General features: G+C 44.0%; 1 protein-coding gene across 1 annotated transcript in view; it reads right to left on the bottom strand.

Annotated features, from left to right (window-relative positions):
• Window positions 1-1,439: 1,439 nt before the first annotated feature.
• The window catches only part of PSMC1 (proteasome 26S subunit, ATPase 1), a 561,132-nt gene continuing 539,381 nt past the window's right edge, over window positions 1,440-23,190 (bottom strand). Inside the window, exon 11 of the mRNA XM_044074701.1 lies at window positions 1,440-1,824. Coding sequence (XP_043930636.1) covers window positions 1,690-1,824 — 135 coding nt within the window. The 3' untranslated portion in view covers window positions 1,440-1,689. The remainder of the gene's footprint in view (window positions 1,825-23,190) is intronic.

Genomic DNA, 23,190 nt, shown 5'->3' with positions numbered 1-23,190 from the left:
TCAGGGGCTGCGAAAGCACCTCACTGAGTACTGGCGAATGGCTTAGGAGAAGCGTCGTTGGCAGCTTTGGACCTAGGCGGCCTGTCTCTGTCTTCATCTTTGTGTTTTTTCGGAATACTGGTAGTCGGATGGCTTACCGATGACATTTTTGTGTAATTGAACCAAGAACCGAAATATTTAGAGACGAAAATATACCGACGGATAGTGCATTGATTAAATAAGGTACAAAACCGACAGCAAGGTACATCGTGGTCAGGGTCTAGGCAAGGAATACAGTACAAATGAAAATCTTTGTGAGGTATTTGCTTTCCACAAGAAATGCAATTATTAACTTTTTCTGACATCGGTAAGGAGCAAGAAAAAATTTCCCCAACGGGGTACTTATCTTTAGTTGAAGACTTTGGTTCTGAAACTCGAAAACGAAAATTTCAGGAGTCGGCCGACCGGCACTTGCGAACTGCTTCTGCTTCGGGCACCGCACAGCAAGAAAGACTGATGTAATCGGCTGCATGTTTTATACCCCTGATGACCTGACATCACAGAAGAAGAGACAGCAACTGATGCAGGACCCAAGACTTTGTTAATCAGGGCGACTGAGGGCTACTGTAAGCAGATAACCCAAATGTGATGACTGCAACAGTAAAACACGAAGAACATCTCCAGTTAGGAGTCTGAGCCAGACTTGTGCTGAAATGACCAAATCAAATTTGCTACAGGGGATAGGTATGCTTACTAGACTGGCCATGAATACTCCTACCTTCAAAGGAGAACTTTTTGGCCTTGTGATGTTCCTCCTTTGTCTGCGCTTTGAGGACTTAGCTGGCAACTGCTGATCAACAGTAATCCTGCCATTTATCAGACTTTGGTTCTGTCCTAATTAAGGAGAAGAAAGCTATAAAAATGAGCTGCTGTTCTAAGTAATTCTGTTTTGTAATTCAAAGCATGCAGAAGTGTTGTCTTTCTTATAATGTTAGTAGGGTTTAATGTTTTTTTTTACAGGAAGCCATTCATAACATTATGAAATTCTCAGACAAAATTGATTATTATGCAGGTTCTGTAGCATAAGCATAATATGCTTACCAATGAAGGGCTTATGTGCTGAACTGAAGATGCTGATGAATAAGCCACAGACTGTATAAAAAAACATTTCAAAAAATTAAAATTTAGCTGAGATCATGTCTAGTAAATATCTTTTTGTCTGACCAGCCTTTTCTCAAAGTGACAAAGACCTCTAAAAAACATTTAGGTAATTACTGTTTACACACAACTATGGGTGGCACAAAGGCATCAAACACTGGTTAGATGGGTAGCATTACTAATGCCTACAGATGGATGCATTTGGCAGGGGCAGCTCTAAAATATGGATATAAACTACAGACACCACAGAGTAAAGGTCACACATGAACAGATAAACATGCTCACTAAATAAACACAACTGCTTAAAACTGACCAACAAGTATACCCAGATTTATTCTTAGTTTCTTAGTCTTGCATTCTTCCCACAATTATAAAAAATACAATTCAGAACATTCACTGTCAAAAAACACAAGTGATAAATTCTAAAGGTGAATCATGCTCAAAGTTCATTTCAACAAATGTTTTACAATATCGAGTGTGTTTGTAACAGTTTACTTATGGTGATTTTTAATAGGAATATCAAATGCTCTTTGTAGAGCTGCATTTTTTTTGTTACAGGTAAAGGCCTTCTGGTGTTCCCTCTTGTTTCTTATAAAGAACATTCTCCTTAGATTTCTTGAAATCTTCATTGGTTACTTTCATCCGACGTTCCCGTAATGCCATCAAGCCAGCTTCTGTACAAATGGCCTGAAAAGGATTAGAGAGACGTAATCAGAACGAAATAATGTTTATCATCAACTTAAACCACACTGGTTTACTACTAAATAATATTAGTGCAAGCTTTTCCAAAAATCTGCAGAATTTATATGCCAAAGGGGTGCACTAAACTTCTAAACAAGAACACCAAGTAGAACATTTTGTTTTGGTGCCTCTTTGCCACTGGCTCTATCATGCCTTACTGAGGAAGCTATTAGAGGACAAGAAGTGGCTTCCAGGAGTGTAAGTACAAGATTCAAATAGCCTCTTGGTACTGGAAGAACACCAGACATCTTTGGACTTTTCTGAAAATGTAGCCTCTATCAGACAGGTTACCTAAAGGACCCATTTGCCCTCTGTAATACCTTTCTAGTTTCCTACAAGCTGGGTCAACCTTACTCCAGTTATGGGAAGGTAGACAACAGGGGCTGTAATATTGTTAGGGTGGGGGAGGGTGAGGTCCTGGTAGCCACAGCTGCTCCTTTTGTGAGGTGTGATGCTTATGGCCCCCAAACTTCCCCTTGTATTCTCCCTTCTACTTGTTTTTATACTGTCCCTGCTTTCCTTATCTCATTTTATCTTTCAGTTGCCTGTGACAGTACGGCCTAGTCATGGTAGGGTAGCTTTGGTCATACAAACGTATAGGGGGAGGATGAAAAAGCTGTTTCACAGACAGCACAGTCTTTCCTGTTTCCTCTGCACTTTTGAATACTTCTGCAGTAGGGTCCTATACAGGTCCTTGAGTGCAGCATTAAGGAACTGTGCCTTGACATTTTCAGAGGTTGGATACTTGGCCAAGAACGTGTCTTCATAAACAGCTGGCCTGTGTGATGCATCTACAGCATCATACCTACATTTAATGGAATGTTCAACCACCTGCTCAAATGGTTTGAGTGAATTCCAAGTTTTATCTTCAAGCCATCATCCAACACCTCCCCTGTCATCTTCTGTATCGATCTGTCTGAAAAAGAAGACATGGAGCCTAGTCATGTCTGACAACTGACTGACTGAAAACCAGAGTAGCAGTTACATATACCTTTGGTCTCAAAGCAGCTAAGAATTCTGGTCTGTTGGTTACTGGGATGAGTGTTGGGAGCTGGAACCTATTTAAATCCCCTTTCTGGACCCAGAAAACACCACTGCTAGATCAGCTGTAGGATTTATGTATAAAAACCTATGGGACTCCTGTTTTTTGTAGAACCACTCGGGCTTCCTTGGGGCAGGGGGCAGTGAGACTGATTCCTGGAAATACACACAGGTCTGGGGGCATCAAAGTCCAGAAGTTCAAAGCAGTGCTTCTGAGTATCACATACCTCTTTGGCTTTCCATTTGAAATGGTCCTTCGTTTTGTAAAGGGTATTCCCAAATAAGACTTCCCCTGGGGCAGACAGTGTTTTCAGGGTCTGTGTCATATCATAAAAGAGAATACATAAATGAAACACAGACAAGGTCACATCTGAAGAGTCAGTCTCTCTCAGGAGAGATTTCCCTCTTTATCTTAATAGAAAAGACTCTTGACACAGATGGCTGACCTGGTGCTGGCTGCCAAGTTCCTTAGAAATTGCGTAAATCCTTGAGGCAGGGAGAACCACTCCTGGGAAAGAGTCCAGACAGGAAGGGTGGTGAGGCCCTGCCAGTTACCGAAGGCCCAAGCAAAGGCAGAGAACTCAGTTGGGCAGATGCCCTGTGTTTGGTCTTGTAGGCTGTTTTAGCTGGAGTTGTCACCTGGGAGGCACGGGGCTTTGGACAGATGCAGCAGACCTCCACCCTCCTGTTTTTCAAACAAGCACTGAAAGAGTACTATCTTCTTCTTAGGGTACTATCAACTGGGCACTCGAAGTGGGTGCCCATGAAGGAGTATCTGGGCCAACCATTATGAAGGTTCTTGGCTCAGGTGGATATACTTTGGTCCAAAGGCATGGCAGTCTCACAGGGAAATCACTAGAGGCCTTGGATAACCCAGAGGCAAGGGCTAGGGACTGCGAAGACCTGTTGTTGGAACATGCACCCTTTAACAAAAAAGGGATGTTGGAATCCACTGTTGCATCCCCAGTGTCCTCGATCTCCTTCTCCTTACACTTATTTTGCTTCTTTAGGGGAACACCCACTACTAGAGATGCCCTAACGGATAAAATGACAGTGCAGATCAAGGCCTCACATCTCTTCTTGTTCATCTTGTTATGTTAATGGAGACAGTGCTAAGAGATCAGAGATGACTGACCTTGTGAAGGCAGCTTTGGATCTTGAAAAGGCATCAGTTTTGTAGTGTTTAGTGAAAGTGTGTATGGAGGACCAGAAGGAAGCTTCTAGGGCAGTCCTGGCAACAACCTCTTTGAATAAGACCCCAGGGGATCCCACTGCCCTGGTAGAGGGAGCTCAAGGGCAGGAGGACATGGATTTGCCACGGTGTGGATAACAAAATGAGATGACCAAAGAGATCAGTCTTGCAGTGGTTTGTTTAGACAGTGGCTGGCCAAGCTTGGAGTCCATGAATGAAACAAACACTTGGTTGGACTTAAAAATGGATTCAGTCTTGTCCAAATAATATCTCATTTGTGTACATCTAGGACGTGCTTATTCTCTTGTTCACCACCTTGGGCATGAATGATGGATCAGTCCACAGGAACACCCTATCCTTGTGAAAAATCAGAAAAAGTCGAACTGTCATGGGTGCTAGTAGCTGTGAAACTCTCCTTGCAGAAGTGAGGACCAGAAGCAAGAAGTGAAAAATTTCAGATTGGCCTTCTTTTCCTGGAACTAGGAAAAAAAATGAATATAAAAACCTCTTCCTACAAATTTTGAGGGCACAAGTTGTATTGTACCCTGGCCCAGTAAGCCCCTGAAGTATTTAAAGAAGGAATTTAAGTTGATTGTAGGGAGGGGAGGTATACCATTCAAAAGAGGGAGTTTTTTTTCAATAAATGGCAAATCTCTTTTTATGATAGGCAGCACCCACTGATCTGTTGTAATCCTTTTCCAGTTTGAGATGGAGTTAATCTTTTGGAGAGGGCAGGCTTGGAGAATTTGGAAGACAATCAGACACCTTCCCAATCTGGGGTCCCTTTGATTTTTTTCTAGGGATCTTTCTAAGCTCCTTCCTGTGTTTCTGAGGGGTTCTGGTGTCCCTTCTAACAAAGGAAGTTGGTTTGGTATTTACTCTGGAATTGAGAAACAGAGGTATGCAGAATTTGCCTGTAGTCTTTCATAGTTTTGCCCTGCTCTTTAAGACTTTTAAAAGCCAGAGAAGGAGAGATATAAACCTTTTTCATCACTTGTCCTTGACCGTAATATCTCTGTCTGAGGGGAGGGCACTGGCATTGGGGAACAATCTGGAAAGCTTGTCTGAAGAGAGAGAAACTGCAGAAAGTACAGTTGTGTACACTTACCATAAATGTAGATGTTCGAGTATATTCACTGTTGCAGTCATCACATTTGGATTATCTGCTTGCAGTAGCCCTCAGTCAGCCTGATTATCAAAGTCTTGGGTCCTGCATCGGTTGCTGTCTCATCTTCCATGACGTCCGGTCGTCCAGGGGTATAAAGCATGCAGCCGAAGCCATTACATCAGTTTTTCTTGCCCCAGATGTCAGGTGCCCCCATAATGGGAAGTAATTACATACAAGGTTACACCTCCAACAAAAAAGCAAATACACCAAAAAGCTTTAAGCACAGTAAACAAAAATAGAGGCATAGTCAATAGAAGTCAGGGGGCTAGAGGGAGTGTAACCAGGATTGCAACAGTGAATACATTCGAACATCTACATTTATGCTAAGTGTACACAACTGTACAATGTTCTTTGTGTTTCACTGTTGCAGTCATCACATTTGGGTAGATTCCCAAAGCTAAGGATGGGAGGAGGTAATTAGATAGCATTAGGACCAGCTATAAGGCCCGGCAAAACTGCAGTGGCAAAGCCCGCTCTGGATTTAGAAAAAATTGGCAAGTGGTAATGCTTGGTGAAGGTATGTACAGAACTCCAGGTAGCAGCTTCTAGGTTGTCCCTGGTAGGGACACCTCTGAGAAAGACTGTAGAGGTAGATGCAGTCCAGGTTGAATGTGGTCTTATCCCCTGTGGGGTAGGTTTTCCATGGTGCTTATAGCAGAAATGAATGCAATGGCCTATCCACTTAAAAATGGTTTGTTTTGAAATGGCCTTCCCCTCTGCCCCTGTAACAAATGCAACCAGCAGCTGTTCAGATTTCCTGAGAGGCTTAGTCCTGTCCAAGTACAATCTAAGTTGTCTGTGTACATCCAAGGAGTGCAGTCTTCGTTCTCCTTTGTTCTGTGGATTAGAAAAGGTTGCCAAATGAATGGACTGAAAGGGCCACACTGGATACCACCTTGGGAGGGATTGGTCCTGAGGGACACCCTGTCAGCATGAAAGATGATGAAAGGCTCCACTGCCATGAGGGCCTGTAATTCAGACACCGTTCTTGCTGAAGTGATGGCTAGAAGGAAGGCTGTTTTCCAAGAAAGGAATTTCAACTCTGCATTTGCAGCTGGCTCAACTGGAGGTAGAGTGAGCTTTTCCAATACAAAGTTAAGGTCCCAGACTGGAGTAGGGGCTCTCCTGGGTGGTCTTAAGTTTTTGGCCCTTTTGAGGAATTGCTTCAGCAGTGGATGAGAAAAGAGGGGTGGTTCTGTACTGTAATGAGCTGAAATGACTGAGGCATGAATTTTGATGGAGGAAAAGGAAAGGCCCTTGTGAAGCATCTCAGTTAAGTATTGAAGAATATGAGGTAAATTGGGCACTGCTGTGCCCACCCCCTAAGTTTGGTTCCAGGAATAGAATCTTTTCCATTTTTCAGCATAAGATTTTCTAGTACTAGGCCTCCTTGCCTCCAGAATTACATCCATCACTTGCTTACTGGGGGGATGGTAACAGAGAGATCATGTAATTAGCCAGGCTGCCAGGTTCAGAGTTTGAAGGTGTGGGTGCAGAATCTGGCCCTCCTGCTGGGACAGCAGGGCAGGGGTCTGAGGCAGGTGCCATGGTGCCAGCAGTGACACACTGCGCAAGGGGGGTACACCAGTGTTGGCGTGGCTAGTCTGAGACTGGTGCAATCAGTATTGTCCTTGGTTTGTCCTGTTTGATCTTTAGTAGTACCTTGGAGAGGAGAGACAGAGGGGGGAAAGGCATAAACTGATAGGTTTTTCCAGGTGAAGGACAGGGCATCCACTTTCCAAGCTTGCTTGTGAGGAGTCCTTGTGCAGAATTTGTCCAATTGGTAGTTCTGGGGGGAGGCAAACAGGTCTATCTCTGGGCTCCCCCATTTGTTTCTCAACATGTTGAATATCTTTGGTTCCAGTTTCCACTCGTGTGGGTCCATGAGATTTCTGCTTAGGTCATCTGCCAGTGTATTTAGCTTTCCTGGCAGGAATTGAGCCTGTAGGTGCACTTGGTAACTCAAGGCTGTGTTCCACAGAGCCATGGTTAGTCTGCACAGAGGGTACGAGTGGGTTCCCCCCTGCTTGTTTATGTACCACATAACAGCGGTGTTGTCCGTCTTTACCACTAACTGTCCTGGAAGAATGTGGTCCTTGAAGGCTGTCAGAGCATTCTGTACAGCTAACATTTCTTTCTGATTGATATGCAGTTGCATTTGACTTGGGTTCCATTTGCCCTGAATGCACTGCCCTGCCAAGTGAGTCCCCCATGCATAGTCTGATGCGTCTGTTGTTAGGGTTTGGGCAGCAGGGGGTAGAGTGAATGGCAGTCCCCTGTTTTGGTGGCAGGCCTCTGCCCACCAAAGGAATTCTATCTGTAGACAAGGTATTCTAGGAATCATTGATTCTAGATCCTGAGAATGTTGACACCATAGGCTTTTTAGATACCATTGTAGTTTCCTCATATGCAGTCTTGCATAAGGAATTAGTAGAATGCAAGAGGCCATGAACCCCAGGGCTTGCAGTATTTTCCTTGCAGATAGCCGGGTCTTTGTGGCCAGTAGTTTGAAGTAGGCTATCAAATGAACTTGTTTCTCTGGCGTGAGGTAGGCCCATCTGGGAAGTTGTATTGAAGCTTGCTCCCAGGAATACAATTTGTTGGCAGGGTACAAGATGTGATTTCTTTTTGTTTATGGTGTACCCCAGAGAAGTTAGCAATTTCTTTACAAATGCCAGATGATTTAATACTATGTCCTGGCTTTCTGCCTGAATTAGACAATCGTCCAGGTATGGGTATATTTGAATATTCCTTTGCCTGCAAAATGCAATGACTGGAGCTAGGCACTTTGTCAATACCCTGGGCACAGTAGATAAGCCAAGGGGCAGTGCAGAGAACTGATAGTGCATGTAGCCTGCTCTGAAGCGTAGGTATCTTCTGCAAGATTCCCTTATAGGGATGTGCAGGTAGGCTTCCTTTAAATCCAGTGCTGCCAACCAGGCACGTTTGCCTAGCATGGGAAGTAGCTGATGAAGAGTTAGCATCTTGAATTTTGGGATTACCAAAAAAGTGTTTAGGATAGACAGGTCCAGGATAAGATTTTTCCTGGTACCCAGAAAAGACAATTCCTGGCGTTCTGAGTAGAAACCTTGTCCCCGTTCTTTTTCTGGGACAGGTTGAATAGCCCTGATGCTTACAAGAGAGAACTTGCTTTTGAGCCTCTGCCCACTGATTTGGGGGTAGGTCTGGCCAACCGTTTGGGGTTGGTAAGGAGTGGAAGTGGAATCTGTATCCTTGGGAAACTATATTTAGAACCCATTTGTCCTGGGTAATGAGTTCCCAATTTTTTGCATTCAGGGCAATCTTTCCCCCTAAAGGAACAGTCAGCTGAGCAGGGCTTGGAAAGTTTAAAGTTAAGTCATTGAGATGGTTTACCGGGAGGGGGGGGGGGTCTTACTACTCCCTGCTTTGGAAGTGGGAGCCCCCCTGCTTTGGAAGTGGGAGCCCCCCACTGCTTAGGCATGTGAGTACCTTGGGACTGTAGCCTGGGTGTTCTGCTGATTCTGGGTTTGGACTGAGAGGGCCTGGAAGAGGCAGGAAAGGACCAATTCTTAGAGGGCCAATGCCTAGTAAATCTGGGAGACTGTACTTGCAGGAAATCGTTAACAGTTTGCATAGATTTAGCTTTTTCCTCCATCTTTTTAAGTACTTTTTCTGCTTTGATGCCAAACAGGCGGTCTTGGTTTAAGGGAGCATCCAGTAATTTAGCTTTAACATGATCTGGCAAAGATTGCTCCTTAAGCCAAGCATGCCTTCTAAGTACAGACCCAGTGACAGCAGCCCTGGAAGATGCCTCTAATGAATCAAAACCACACTGCAAGTATGTTTTCCAACTTGTTCAGCAGAATGCATTAAATCCTGTAAGTCTTTATTTTCAGCACAGTCAGGAATCAGCATAATTTTCTGTTTAAGCAATCCAATAATATGCTACTGATACTTTAACATATGAAACTGGCAGTTCAAGGCCCTAATGGCCAAAGTTGCAGAAGTGTATACCTTCTTGCCTCATCTGTGGTTCTGCTTGACAGGGGCACAGGAAAATAATTTTCTTGGGTGGCGAAAGCCAGGGTACCTTTTTGGCTAGGCTTGTATAGGCTCTAGGGCCAATAGCCTAGTACCTACCTATGAATCTATCTATCCAGTGCCCTGGAATCTCTATCACAGGGGGTTGGATTTTTGGCAGTAGTAGCCTTAATGCCCTTGGGACCCTGTGAAATGGTCTCAGGATCTGCAGTAGGATTTTTAAAGAGGAACTTGTGAGAGTCAGGTACCCTGTAATACCTATCAGGTTTTCTGGGAGCAGGAGGTAAAGAGTTAGGGGCCAGGCTAGATTCCGAGAAGGCATCATCTATACTGTCCAGTACATGAGGGATAGCTAAAGGCCTGTGTTGAGGCAGGAGTAAGAATTCCCTAAGCCTCTTTTTGGAGTCAGAGTAATCCTGGCTTTCCCAGCGGAAATGCTCCCTAACAGTATGCAAGGTTTCACTAAAAAAGAAATCCTCTGGAGGGGGAGCAGAGGGAATGGAGTCCTCTGCATAAGAATCCACACAGGTAGATAAGGGCAAATCCTGGTCATCAGAGAAAACAGAAATTTCAAAATCCTGATCAGAAGAACAGAAGGAAAATCAGTCCTAGGTCTCTTAGAGGGGGAAGCATGGCTTCCCCTGATTAGAGTAATAAAGTCTTCAGCCATTCTTATCATTTGCCTTTAGGCATAGGGGCCTGACCATGCGGTCTGGGCAGTTTTCTAGGCATGGATCGAGTTTTAGGCCTTGAAGAAGAAGATGGCGTTGGTTTAATATGCAAGTCAGTAGGCCTGAATACACCCTCAGAAGCTGGTGCCTGCACAGAGGCTCTGAACCCATCCAAGGTAGAGATATCCGCAGGTTCCATAGTCGAAGTATCTAGCAGCATATCAGACCCTGAATGGGTCTCAGTAGAGACCTGCGAATCTGAAATAGCAGGTATCAGGGGCTGCAAAAGTGCCTCACTGAGTACCGGCGAACTGGCGACTAGCTTAGGAGAAGCGTCGTCGGCAGCTTTGGACCTATGCGGTCTGTCTCTGTCTTTATCTTTGCGTTTTTTCGGAATGTTGGTAGTCGGGTGGCTTACCGAAGCCATTTCTGGACAATTGAACAGAGTACCAAAATATTTAGATGCGTAACTAAACAGACGACGAATAGTACGACGTTTGAATAAGACACAAAACTGACAGCGAGGTACGTCGTGGTCTGGGCCTAAGCAAGGAATGCAGTACGAATGAAAATCTTTATGAGGTATTTGCTTTCCACAAGAAATACAATTGTTAACTTTTACTGACATCGGTTTAGAGCAAGAAAAAGGATTCCCAACGGGGTACTTAGCTTAGTTGAAGACTTCGGATCTGAAACTTTAAAACGAAAATTTCAGGAGTAAGCCGACCGGCACTTGCGAACTGCTTCTGCTTCGAGCACCGCACGGCAAGAAAGACTGATGTAATGTCATCGGCTGCATGCTTCATACCCCTGACGACCTGATGTCATGGAAGATGAGACAGCAACAGACGCAGGACCCAAGACTTTGATAATCAGGCCGACTAAGTGCTACTGCAAGCAGATAACCCAAATGTGATGACTGCAACAATGAAACACGAAGAACATCTCCCCTGTTTTGAAGTGGAGGTAGTCCAAACTCTGCATTCCCTGTGGCTGCTGTCTGGGGGTCTGGTTCCCCAGGGCCTAGGCTGGACTGGCTTAGTGGGAGCAGGAAAGGACCAGTGTTTGGTGGGACAATGCCTGCTGAACCTGGATGGCTGGACCTGCAAGAAATCCTTAACTGTTTGCATATATTTTGCTATTTCTTCCATCTTTTTTAAGACTTCTTATGCCTTAGTGCCAAATAAGTTATCATTGTGCAAACTGCTTCTGCTTTGGGCTCCATGGCAAGAAAGACTGATGTAATGGCGTCGGCTGACTTACTTTATACTACTGACAACCTGACGTCAGTCCTGAAGTGACAGCAACTGACGCAGAAATACTAAGTATCTGGTATTCGGGCCGGCTGAGGGCTACCCTGGCAGGGATAACCCAAATGTGATGACTGCAACAATGAAATACGAAGAACATCTGCCCCCTATGGACTGGTTCCAAGAGCAGAATTTTTTCCATTTTCTGGTGCTGGGCCTTCTGGCCTCTGTGATAATGTCTAGGACCTGTTTGCTTAACAGGGGCCCCTTGTTTGTTTTTAGGGTATAAGCCATGCTGTCATTTTGAGAGTCAAGAGCTCTGGGATGAGGGGAAGCTGCCTGGGAGGCTGTGATGTCAGGCTGCGCAGCAAGGGGTACCAATGCTACCTGTGCCAATCTGGAGCAATGAGGATGGCCTCTGGCCTCTCCTCCCTTATCTTGATCAGTACCATGGGAGGAACAAGCAGAGGAGGGAATGCTTACACAGAGGGAGTTCCAGGGGAAGGTCAAGGCATCCACCTTCCATGCTAGGCTGTGATACTCCCTGGTACAGAATTTTTCCAACTGGTGGTTGAGGTGCGAAGGAAAGAGATCCACCTCCGGAGTTCCCCACTCCTGAGTGACTTGCAAAAGATTTTTCTGTGGAGCTGCCATTCGTGGGGGTCCAGCAAGTTTCTGCTTAAGTGGTCTGCCAGGGAGTTGTTGATCCCTGTTGGGTATTGGGCTATTAGGTGCAATCCCATGGAAGAGGCTGTCAGCCAGAGGTTCATGGCTAGCCTGCACAGAGGGTAAGATTGGGTCCCTCCCTCTTTGTTGATGTACCACATTACACTGGTGTTGTTTGTTCTGATAAGGAGGACCCCATGGGATTTGAAGGATAGCAGGGCCTTTTGTACTGCCATCATTTCCTTCTGGTTGATGTGCAAGGAAGATGCTGGGCATCCCAAAGGCCTTGGGTGCACCTTCCTGATAGGTGAGCGCCCCAAGCAATGTCTGAGGCGTAGGAGGTGATGGTCTGGCCGGTAGGGTGGTGGATGAAAGGGAGAGCCTTGTTCTTGGCACAGGCCCTTGTCCACCAGAGAAACTCTGTCCTTATACAGGGGATATGAGGGAGAGAGGTCTCTAGAGGCTGACAGTGCTGACACCAAAAGTTCTTTAGATACCACTGAAGTTTCCTCATGTGGAGCCTGGCCAGAGGAATTAGAAGGATGGAAGACTCCATGTACCCTAAGGCTTGCAGGAACTTCCTCGCTGTGCGGTGACTTCTGGAAGCCAGCTGGGTAAAGTAGAGTGGTAGGAAGCTCTGCTTTTCTGGTGACAGGAAGTCCATTTGGGATGCTGTGTCCAGCAGTGCTCCCAGGAAAATGATCTTCCTGGAGGGAGTTTGCTTTGATTTCTTTTTGTTGATGGTGAACCCTAAGGAGGCTAGGATGGTTTTGACAAAGAGGAGGCCCTGGAGCAGCTTTTCTACGCACTCTGCCTGAATGAGGCAGTCATCCAGATAAGGGTAAATCGGAATATTTCTCTGTCTGCAAAATGCTATGGCCGGGGCTAAGCATTTGGTGAATACCCTGGGAGCAGTAGATAAGCCAAAGGGTAGAGCAGAGAACTGAAAGTGTTGTGAGCCTGCCCTGAAGTGCAGGAATTTCCTGCAGGATTCCCTTATGGGGATGTGGAGGTAGGCATCCTTTAGGTCTAGGGTCACTAACCAGGCCTTTTTTTGTCTGTACAGGCAGCAAGTGCTGCCAAGTTAGCATTTTGAATTTGGGGACCACCAGGGAGGTGTTCACAATGGATAGATCCAAGATGGGGCACCAAGTGCCCTCTTTTCTGGGAACATGGAATAGTCTGGAATAAAAGCCTTTGCCTGTTTAGTCTGCGGGAACAGGTTCTACTGCCCCTTGGGATATGAGAGTTTGGACTTGTTTCAATGCCTCTGCCCACTGATTTGGAGGTAAGTCTGGGTACCCTCTTGGAAAAGGGAGTTTGTTGAAAGAGAATTTGTATCCCTGAAAAATTATCTTTAAGACCCAATGGTCTTTGGTTACAAAAGCCAATTTTCTTTGCAGAGGGAGAGCCCTCCTCCTAGCTTTCGGTGAGTGAAAGGAGGGCAGAGGGGGGAGAGGGAGTCATTGGGAGGTTTTGCCATAGAAGGATGGCTTGGAACTCCCTGCTTTAGGGGCAGAGAAGGTCCACTGTTTGGTTCTCTGCTGTCCCTGGGATAAAGGCCTGGGTGGTCTGTCCCTGCAGGGCTTACCTTGCCCCTGTCTACTAGATGCAGGAAAGGACCAATGCTTAGAGTGGAAATTACAGCTGAACCTGGGAGGTTGGGGCTGAAAGAAATCTTTTACTGTCTGGATAGATTTTGCTTCGTCTTCCATCTTTTTAAGCACCTCTTCTGCTTTAATTCCAAACAAGCTGTCCTTATCCAAAGGTGCATCAATTAATTTAGACTTGACATGATCAGGGAGAGGTTGTTCCTTCAACCATGGATGTCTCCTAATAACAGATCCAGACACTGCTGCCCTGCTTGAGGCTTCTAGTGCATCACATCCACAGTGCAAAAAGTGTTTGGCCACTTGACAAGTAGAGTGCAGTAATTCTGCTAATTCTTTTGAATTGTTACAGTCAGGAAAGGAAGAAATCTTTTGTTTCAATAGTCCCAAGTGTATTGTTCATATTTTAACATATGGAATTGACAGTTGAGTGCTCTGACAGCTAAGGTTGCAGAGGTGTATACCTTTTTTTACCCTATTTGTCCAGAGCTCTGGATTCCTTGCCAGAAGGGATAGTATTCTTTGCAGAACTAACTTTAGCTCCTTTTGGTCCCTTTGTAATGACCTCCAGGTCTGCAGCAGGATTCCTGTACAGGTATTTGTGAGAATCCGGTACTCTGTAATACCGGTCAGGTTTAGTGGGAGCAGGTGGGAGGGCGTCAGGGGCTAAGTTGGATTAATGGAAAACATCATCCGCCACTTCTAAAAGAGGGGGGATGGCCAGGGATCTATGCTGGGGCAGGTCTAGAAACTTAGTCTTTTCTTAGACTGAGGGAAGTCCTGAGATTCCCAGTGGAAATGCTCCCTGAGTGTGTGAAGGGTTTCCCCAAAGGAAAGGTCTTCTGGTGGGGAGACAGAAGGAATGGATTCCTCTGCATCTGAGTCTTCATAAGCAGTAAGAGGCTGTTCCTCTTCAAAAACTGAATCAGATTCCACAGAATCCTGCTCTGACAGTATTTCAGGAGAAGGGTGTATTTTCCTTTTAGAAGATGTGGCCTGACTAGCCCTGATAAGGGAGATAAGATCTTCTGCCATCTTAAGCATTTGGGCTTGGGGTGGTGGAGCAGGAGTAAGATGGAGACTAGAGGTAGATTTTTCTAGGAGTGGCCTGGCTTCTAGGCCTGACTGGATGCATGTCCATTTTCAGCGGAGGCCCGGGGAGAAAAGCTCCATGGACTAACAAATCATCATAGCATGTTACATATTACAAATAACAAATATATTACTTACAGAGATTAGATGGGCAGACAATACAAATTACATATTTTCAGTGACTAGAAGAGCAAACATTATAACAAATCGTCAGGTAGTGTTCTTCACTGAGAGAATTGGATAAAATGACATAGTAGTCTACTTAGCAGATTTAGACATTCCAGAGACAGGTTAACCAAGCTTGATACAGTGACACAGCCAGTTTGTTCCCAGGTGGTGTTTCAGCCTAGTTTTGAACTGACCAAGTGAAGAGAGTAAGGTAATATCAGCTGGTAGAGAGTTCCACGATCTACCTACAGAATTTACGAAGAGTGAGTCACCAGCTGAGTTATTAGTTTTACATATCTGAATAAGGAGTCTGTTGGAGGAGCACAGTGGTCTAGGATTATTATAGAGTGTGACAAGACCTTTAAGTGCAGAGGTATTGTTAGGGTTATATATGATATTATGGGCCATAACCAGTTGGTTATATAGTATTAGACTGGGCAGTTCAAGCCATCCAAGCTGGATTAGATTGATGCAGTGGTGAGTCCTAAAAGGTGTTCCAGTGGCAAACCTGGAAATGTGGTTATAACAGACTGAGTTTGTTCATGACGGTCTTGTTAACATTAGAGAGAAGAGGAGATACATACAGAAGAGTAAAGAGAAGGTGAGATCGAGCTATGGCAACTTTGGCTGGGGGGGTTAGGAAGGCTTTTATTCTGTAAAATGATCCTAGTTTTTTGTTTATGGTTTTGATCAATTGGTTAACATGTAGGTTGGATTTTAGATTATCTATAATGACACCTAACAGTTTTAGTGGAGAGGTCAGGGGAGATTATTGTTCCATCATTTGCTTTTATTATAAAGTTAACGGCAGTAGACCTTTGTGTAGGTAATAATAATAACAGCATTTTAGTTTTTTTAGGATTTAGAATCAGACGTTGTTGGGAAACCCAGTTTTCTGTTGTGTTAAAGGTGGTCTGGGTGGCTAACTGTAACTCTATTGGGGATGTGGCCGAGCAAATCAGGGTAGAGTCGTCAGCATATTGGATACAGCTGACTTTTGGGATGACAGTATTCATATTGTTGATGAAAATGGGAAACAGGGGCCCTAGTATAGAGCCTTGTGGTACTCCAAGGGTGCTAGGTAGTAGGTTAGAGAGTTTATTCTGCCAAAGAACAGCCTGCTGTCTACCACTTCGATAGGATTTAAACCACTGAAGGGCTTTAGGATCTAGACTGAGTTTTTGCAGGGTGTGGATTAATAGTTGGTGGTCAACCATATCGAATGCCTTGGAGAGAGCCAAGAACAGGGCTGAAGAAATATGGTTATTGTTTCGATTATAGTTTATGGTGTTGGTAAAGGCTAGTAGGGCTGAGGTAGTACTGTGGTGAGGTCTGAAATCATGCTGGGTATCTGCCATGAGGTGGTTATGGATTAGGTGGTGCATGAACTGTCTCTGAATACATTTTTCCATAATCTTTGCAAGTGGAGAGAGTATAGCTATAGGCCTATATTTGGGAGAATTCAGTAGAGCTACCTGGAATGGGATTACATAAGATATTTTCCAGATAGTGGGAATTTTAGTTACTTCTATGGTTCGACTGATCAGTATCGATACCGGGTATGCAATAGCATCAGCTGATTTTTGAAGGTATTCAGCAGGAAGTTGGTCAGCCAATAATGTGGTGGGTTTTAGTTTTTTGATTAGGGTACGGATAAGTGATGTGGCGACAGGTTGAAAACTAAATGAGAGTAGGTTTCTAGAGGTGGTACTTTCTGGGCCAAGGGAGCTAGGAGGTAGTTGGCTGGCTAGGGCCCGAATTGTCTTGGTGAAGAATCAGTTAAAACTATTTGAAACATCCTCTGGGGTTTTATCAGTAGTCCAAAGTGTCCGTGAAGCCTGAGAGAACCAAAAAAATTATTTTATGTGATGGAACACCACTAACATTAATCACAATGCATATGCAGTTAAAGCCGTAATCAAATTGAATAATCATAAATAAAATGTTGATGTACTATTTAAAATGTAAACAACAAAAAGCATCATTTACACATCCTGAATCAGTAAGAATAAACATCCTATTAAAATTATTAGTAAAAACAAGTTAATTAAAAAAGGTATTAGAAACAATAAAAATGTAAGTGTATATATGTAACTTACCAGATATATAATTATAATAAATGTAAACATAAGTATTAAAAATTATCTTCTGTAGCTTCTCATTTTCAAAACACAAGATATATTACAATACTCATTCAATCCAGGATAAGAAAATGAGTCAGCTCTCTATTTTCTAATAAAAGTGTGACTGGTTCTCCTTCTTTTTCATCTTTCTTATAGTATAAACATGCTCATATAATTGACAACAATTACATGTAGCAAGGTAAATTATTGATCCAGATTCACAATTCAGTCTATGGGCTATTTTGTATTTGTCTTTGAATAGTATACACTGAATTTTAGATACTGGCCATTAGACCTTTTAGTTCATTAAATAAAGCAGAAGGATACTCCCTATTAGTAAACATATTTTATAGTGTAAGAATGAGTTGCAGTAAGTTGGCTTCCTGTAAATCTTGGAAAAATATTCACCTATTACATCCTTGCTCAACTTCGTCAAGGTAATCAATGTCCCATTCTGCTAGCATTGTTAAGGATGTTATTTTTCTTCCAGTAAGCCATGAATAAATTAGCAACACTATTGCCACCCCTGTTTCTGCAAGTAGTATTTCCCATTAAATGTAAAGAAATTAGATGATAAAATGATATCAAATTAAATGCATTGCAGTAATCAACTTTCATTCAAAGATGATGTACTATAAGCTGGACCATTGAGCACTGATTCCATCTACATAATTCATCAAAAATAGTACATCAACATTTTTTGTCTGGTTTTATCAGTAGTGGCAACTGGGACGGGGGTAGTATTTTATCTACGGTGTAGTAGTTTATTCAAACCTGCCCAAAACATCTGAGGATTATTTTGATTTTCTGTCTGCAATTTGCAGTAGCATTGTTTTTTGTCTTGTAGTATGAATTTTTTAATTTCGTTCCTAAGTTGCCTGTACTTAATTTGATCTTGGGGGTGTTTAGTTGAACGCCATAAAGCCCGGGCTTTGTTTCTAAGGCTAATTTTGAGTCTAGTCTCTTTTGAAAGCCATGGTACAGTTTTTGCCTTTGTTCTTTTTGAGCGAATAGGTGCGTGTAAGTCAAGGATCTCAAGGAATTTATTGTTAAAGTACACAACTGCTTCCTCTAAGGGGAGGAGTTTTAGGCCAATTACATGATTTTGGTTCCTGTTGGAATTTGGCTGAGTCAAAAGGTTTTATTATTTTTAACGTTGCTTAGTAAAGAGGGACAAAACCGGCAACGGGGGACGTTGTGGTCTGGGCCTAAACAAGTGACGCAGTATGAATGGAAGTCTCAGTGTGGGATCGGCTTTCCACAGGCGAGACAACTGTTAACTTTTTCAGACATCGGTTAGTGCAAGAAAAAAGGATTCCCAACGGGGTTCTTAGCTTTAGACGTTTTCAGCTGAAAATACGAGCTCTGGTAGCGACCGACCGGCACCTTGTGAACTGCTTCTGCTACGGGCTCCACAGCAAGTAAGAATGATGTAATGGCGTTGGCTGCCTTGCTTTATAGCACTGACGACCTGATGTCAGTTACAAGTAACAGCAGCAGAAAAACACTGACTCTGGTATTTGGGCCGGCCGAGGGCTAGAACAACAGGGATAACCCACAGGTGATGACTGCAACAGTGAAACACGAAGAACATCTTGCATAGGGGGTGTGGTGGAAGGTCGGTTCTCCTGACCCAGAGGGGTAGGAGCCGAGAGGGCATTTGCCACACTCTGTACCAAGAGACTCTCTCACTAACCTCTCCACATCTTCCTCATTAAGGCTCCTGGAAGAGCGAGTGGAAACTAGTGACGGGGAGCTCAGTGTCTCTAAAAAGGGTGAAGGGACTGGGTCTACCGAAGGAGAATATCTAGTTCTCTGGAAAAAGGGAAAAAAAAGTTCATGTTATCACTAGAAATGCAAAGATGGATAGATGAAATGTAAAGAACTGAATTTAATTTCCACATTCATCCAGCTGGGTTCAGAGCTCTGTAATGGTAGGTGTTTCATATGAGGACAGCAGCAAATTCTGTATTTTTGTGGAAGATTGTGGTCATTATTGTGAGTACAGATTTTGTAGGACTGCCCACTGTCATAACACTGTAGAACTTGTATCCTTTCTCTGGCTGTTTGCAGGTAGTTAATTCAGTAAAAACTCCAAGTTTGTTAATATTTCTATACTGCTGTTTGTATAGTCTTGGAAGTTTATTATCTACACTGATTACTTGGCACAGTTTCCACTGGTCCTGAGGACCCATACATGAGTAAGTGCTGGTCTTAGAACAGGGTTGTGAAATACCTTTACTTTTTGTTCAACATGAGTTTGCTTTGCTAGATCCAGTTACTGGGTGTGTTGAAGCTGTTCTGTAGGTCTGAGATTTAAAGATTGCAGGTCTTTTATCAGACTGCAGTAACACAGAATCAAGTGCATACTGCATAAAGTACAGTTGTGTACACTTACCATAAATGTAGATGTTCGAGTGTCTTCACTGTTGCAGTCATCACATTTGGGTTATCCCTGCCAGGGTAGCCCTTGGCCGGCCCGAATAACAGAGACTTAGTATTTCTGCATCGGTTGCTGTCGCTTGAAGACTGACGTCAGGTCCTCAGTGGTATAAAGTAAGGCAGCCAACGCCATTACATCAGTTTTTCTTGCCCTAACCTGTCAAGGAGCCCCCAAAGTAGGAGGCCAGGTTCTGGTGAAAGCAGCCCACCAGTGGAAAATAAATATAAATATGTCCCTTGTAAGGAAAGGAGAACAACAAGGAAGAAAAGTAACAAATAGCAAAGGGGGAAGGAGGGAGGGAAACCAGGAGTGCAACAGTGAAGACACGCGAACATCTACATTTATGTTAAGTGTACACAAAGTACAGTTGTGTACACTTACCATAAATGTCACTGTTGCAGTCCTTACAGTTGAGTTATCCTGCTGGCAGGCTACCCCTCAGTCGGCCTGAATTCCAAAGTCTTGGTCCGGCGTCAGTTGCTGTCGCCTCTTCCCTGACGTCAGTGCGCCAGGGGTATAAAAGATGCAGTTGACGCCATTTTCTTCAGTTTTTCTTGCCCCAGATGTTAGGTGCCCCCAAAAGGGTAGGCTAAAAATATGTCAATAAAGCATGCATGCACCAAAGTATATATTTTGCCTTCATCTACAAGCAAATACACCACATAGGTTGCATAAAATAGAGAAGTACAGATAAGTTCCAACAAAGAAATGGGGGACAGCGGATGGGTAACCTGGACTGCAACAGTGAATACACTCGAACATCTACATTTATGGTAAGTTTACACAACTGTACTATGTTCTTCATGTTTCACTGTTGCAGTCATTACAATTGGGTTGAATCCCAAAGCTAATGTTCGGAGGCTGGAGCTAAATAGCATTAGGAGCGGCTATTAGGCCCTGCAGAAGTGCAGTGGCAAAGCCTGCCCTGGATTTAGAGTAGGGTGGTAAGTGATAGTGCTTTGTGAAGGTGTGCACTGAACTCCAAGTAGCAGCCTCTAAAATGTGTTTGGTTGGTACTCCCCTGAGGAAGGCTGCTGAAGTGGCTGCTGCTCTGGTTGAATGTGGCCTAATGCCCTTAGGTACTGGCTTGCCATGTTGTGAACAGCAGAAACGAATGCAGTGGCCTATCCACTTTGAAATGTTCTGCTTTGAGATAGCTTTTCCTTGTGATCATGCAGCATATGCCACTAGCAGTTGCTCCGTCTTTCTGTAAGCTTTGGTTCTGTTCAAATAGAAGCGTAGCTGTCTATGTATGTCCAAAGAATGCAGAATTATCTCCCCCTTATTCTGTGGGTTTGGATAAAAGGTAGGCAGATGAATAGTTTGGTTAAGGGCCACACTGGACACTACCTTAGGCATAAATGTTGGGTTTGTCCTCAGAGAAATCCTGTCTGGATAAAAAAAGATAAAAGGTTCCACAGCCATGAGTGCCTGTAGCTCTGAAACTCATCTTGCAGAAGTTATTGCAAGGAGCAGAGCTGTTTTGCAAGATAAAAACTTTATATCAGCTGTCGCAGCTGGGGAGGCATGGTGAGTTTTTCCAAGACATAATTGAGGTCCCATGCAGGTACTGGTGATCTCCTTGGAGGCCTTAAAGTTTTGGCCCCTCTGAGGTACTGCCTTAATAAAGGATGAGAAAAGATTGGTGGCTTTGTGTTGTAATGAGCCGAAATGGCAGAGGCATGAATTTTTATAGATGAAAAGGATAGGCCTTTGTCCAGCATCTCAGTCAAGTACTGCAAAATCTGAGGAATATTTGGAACAGCTGTGCCAATTCCTTGTGCCTGGTTCCAAGCACAGAATCTCTTCCATTTTCCAGCATAGGATTTTCTCGTACGAGGCCTCCTGGCCTCCAAAATGACATCCATCACTGCTTTAGTGAGGGTTGTGTTTTGTATGACTACATTATCCGCCATGCTGCCAGATTTAAGGTCTTGAGTTGGCTGTGCAGGATCTGATTGTTCTGCTGGGACAGTAGATGAGGTACTTGAGGTAAGGTCCAGGCTGGGCATTGAGACAAGTTCCTTAGGATTGGATACCAGTACTGGCGTGGCCAGTCTGGGGCAATCAGTATAATTTTTGGCTTCTCCTGTCTGACCTTTAGGAGTACCTTGGGGAGGAGAGGCAGAGGAGGAAAGGCATATATGCTTAAGTTTTTCCAGCTGAAAGATCGGCAGAGGAGGAAAGGCATATACTGTTAAGTTTTTCCAGCTGAAAGATAGGGCATCCACTTTCCATGCTTGTCTGTGATAAGTCCTTGTGCAGAATCTCTTTAGTTGGCAGTTGTGAGGTGAGGCAAATAGATCTATGTCCGGGCATCCCCACTTCCTTGTTACCATGCTGAAGACTTGTGGATCCAATTTCCATTCGTGGGGATCCATGAGGTTTCTGTTTAGTTCGTCTGCCAGAGTATTTATCTTTCCTGGCAGGAATTGTGCCTGCAGATGTACTTGATAAGTCAATGCTGTGTCCCACAAAGTCATGGCTAGTCTGCAAAGGGGGTAAAGAATGAGTGCCTCCCTGCTTGTTTATATACCACATGACCGTGGTATTGTCTGTCTTTATCAATAGATGTCCTGGATGAAGTAGGTCTTTGAAGGTTGTCAGGGCATTTTGCACAGCCAGCACCTCTTTTTGACTGATATGTAGATGCATTTGGTTTGCGGACCATGTGCCCTGAATACATCTTCCTGCCATGTGGGCACCCCAGGCATAATCCGATGCATCCGTTGTTAACGTCTGTGTGGCTGGGGGTAGAGTGAATGGCTGGCTGTCCCTTGTTCTGGTGACAGACCTTCGCCCACCATCGAAACTTCTGTTGCAGGCAGGGCATGAGAGTAACTATTGTTTCCAGGCTGTGGCAATGTTGAGTCCAAACACTTTTTAGGTACCACTGAAGTTTCCTCATATGCAGTCTTGCATATGGAATTAGTAGAATGCAGGATGCAATGAAGCCCAAAGCCTGCAGAATTTTTCTTGCAGATAACTGGGCCTTTGTTGCCAACAGTTTGAAATAGGTAGTCAGTTGCCTTTGTTTGTCTGGCATGAGATAAGCCATCTGGGCAGTTGTATTTAAGCTTGCACCCAGGAATATTATCTCTTGAGAGGGTACTAGTTTTGATTTTTGTTCGTTGACTGTGTACCCTAGGCATGGTAGTAATCTCTTTACAAATGCCAGATGCTGTAGTAGAATGTCCTTGTTCTCTGCCTGAATGAGGCAGTCGTCCAAGTAAGGATATATTTGTATTCCTCTTTGTCTGCAGTATGCAATTACTGGTGCCAGGCACTTTGTGAAGACCCTGAGCGCAGTAGATAAGCCAAAGGGCAGTGCAGAGAATTGGTAGTGCATTGAACCAGCTTTGAATCTGAGGTATCTTCTGCATGTTTGTCTGATTGGGACATGCAGGTATGCTTCTTTTAAATCTAAAGTCACAAGCCAAGCCTTCTTGCCCAACATGGGCAGAAGCTGCTGTAGAGTCAACATTTTGAATTTTGGAATATCCCGATATGTGTTTAGAATAGATAGGTCCAGTATTGTTCTCCAGGCTTTGTCCTTTCTGGGTACCAAGAACAGTCTTGAATAGAATCCTTGTCCCTGCTCTTGCTCTGGTACTTGTTGAATGGCCCTCATGTCCATGAGGGATGAAACCTGTTTTTGTGTCTCTGCCCACTGATGTTTTGGCAGGTCTGGCCAACCGTTTGCCCTTGGCAGGGTATGGAAATGAAACTTGTAGCCTTGTGACACTATGTTTAAGACCCATTTGTCCTGGGTTATTATGTGCCAATTTTGTGAAAAAAGTGCTAGTTTTCCCCCTAAAGGTGCTGCCAGAAGATAAGTGCTTAGCGCAGGCAGGGGGAAATCATT

The sequence above is a fragment of the Protopterus annectens genome, chromosome 6.part0 (assembly GCF_019279795.1).
Source record: "Protopterus annectens isolate FY-2018-M chromosome 6.part0, PAN1.0, whole genome shotgun sequence".
Taxonomy (NCBI): Eukaryota; Metazoa; Chordata; order Ceratodontiformes; family Protopteridae; genus Protopterus; species Protopterus annectens.
This window is presented reverse-complemented; position numbering and strand designations above follow the sequence as displayed.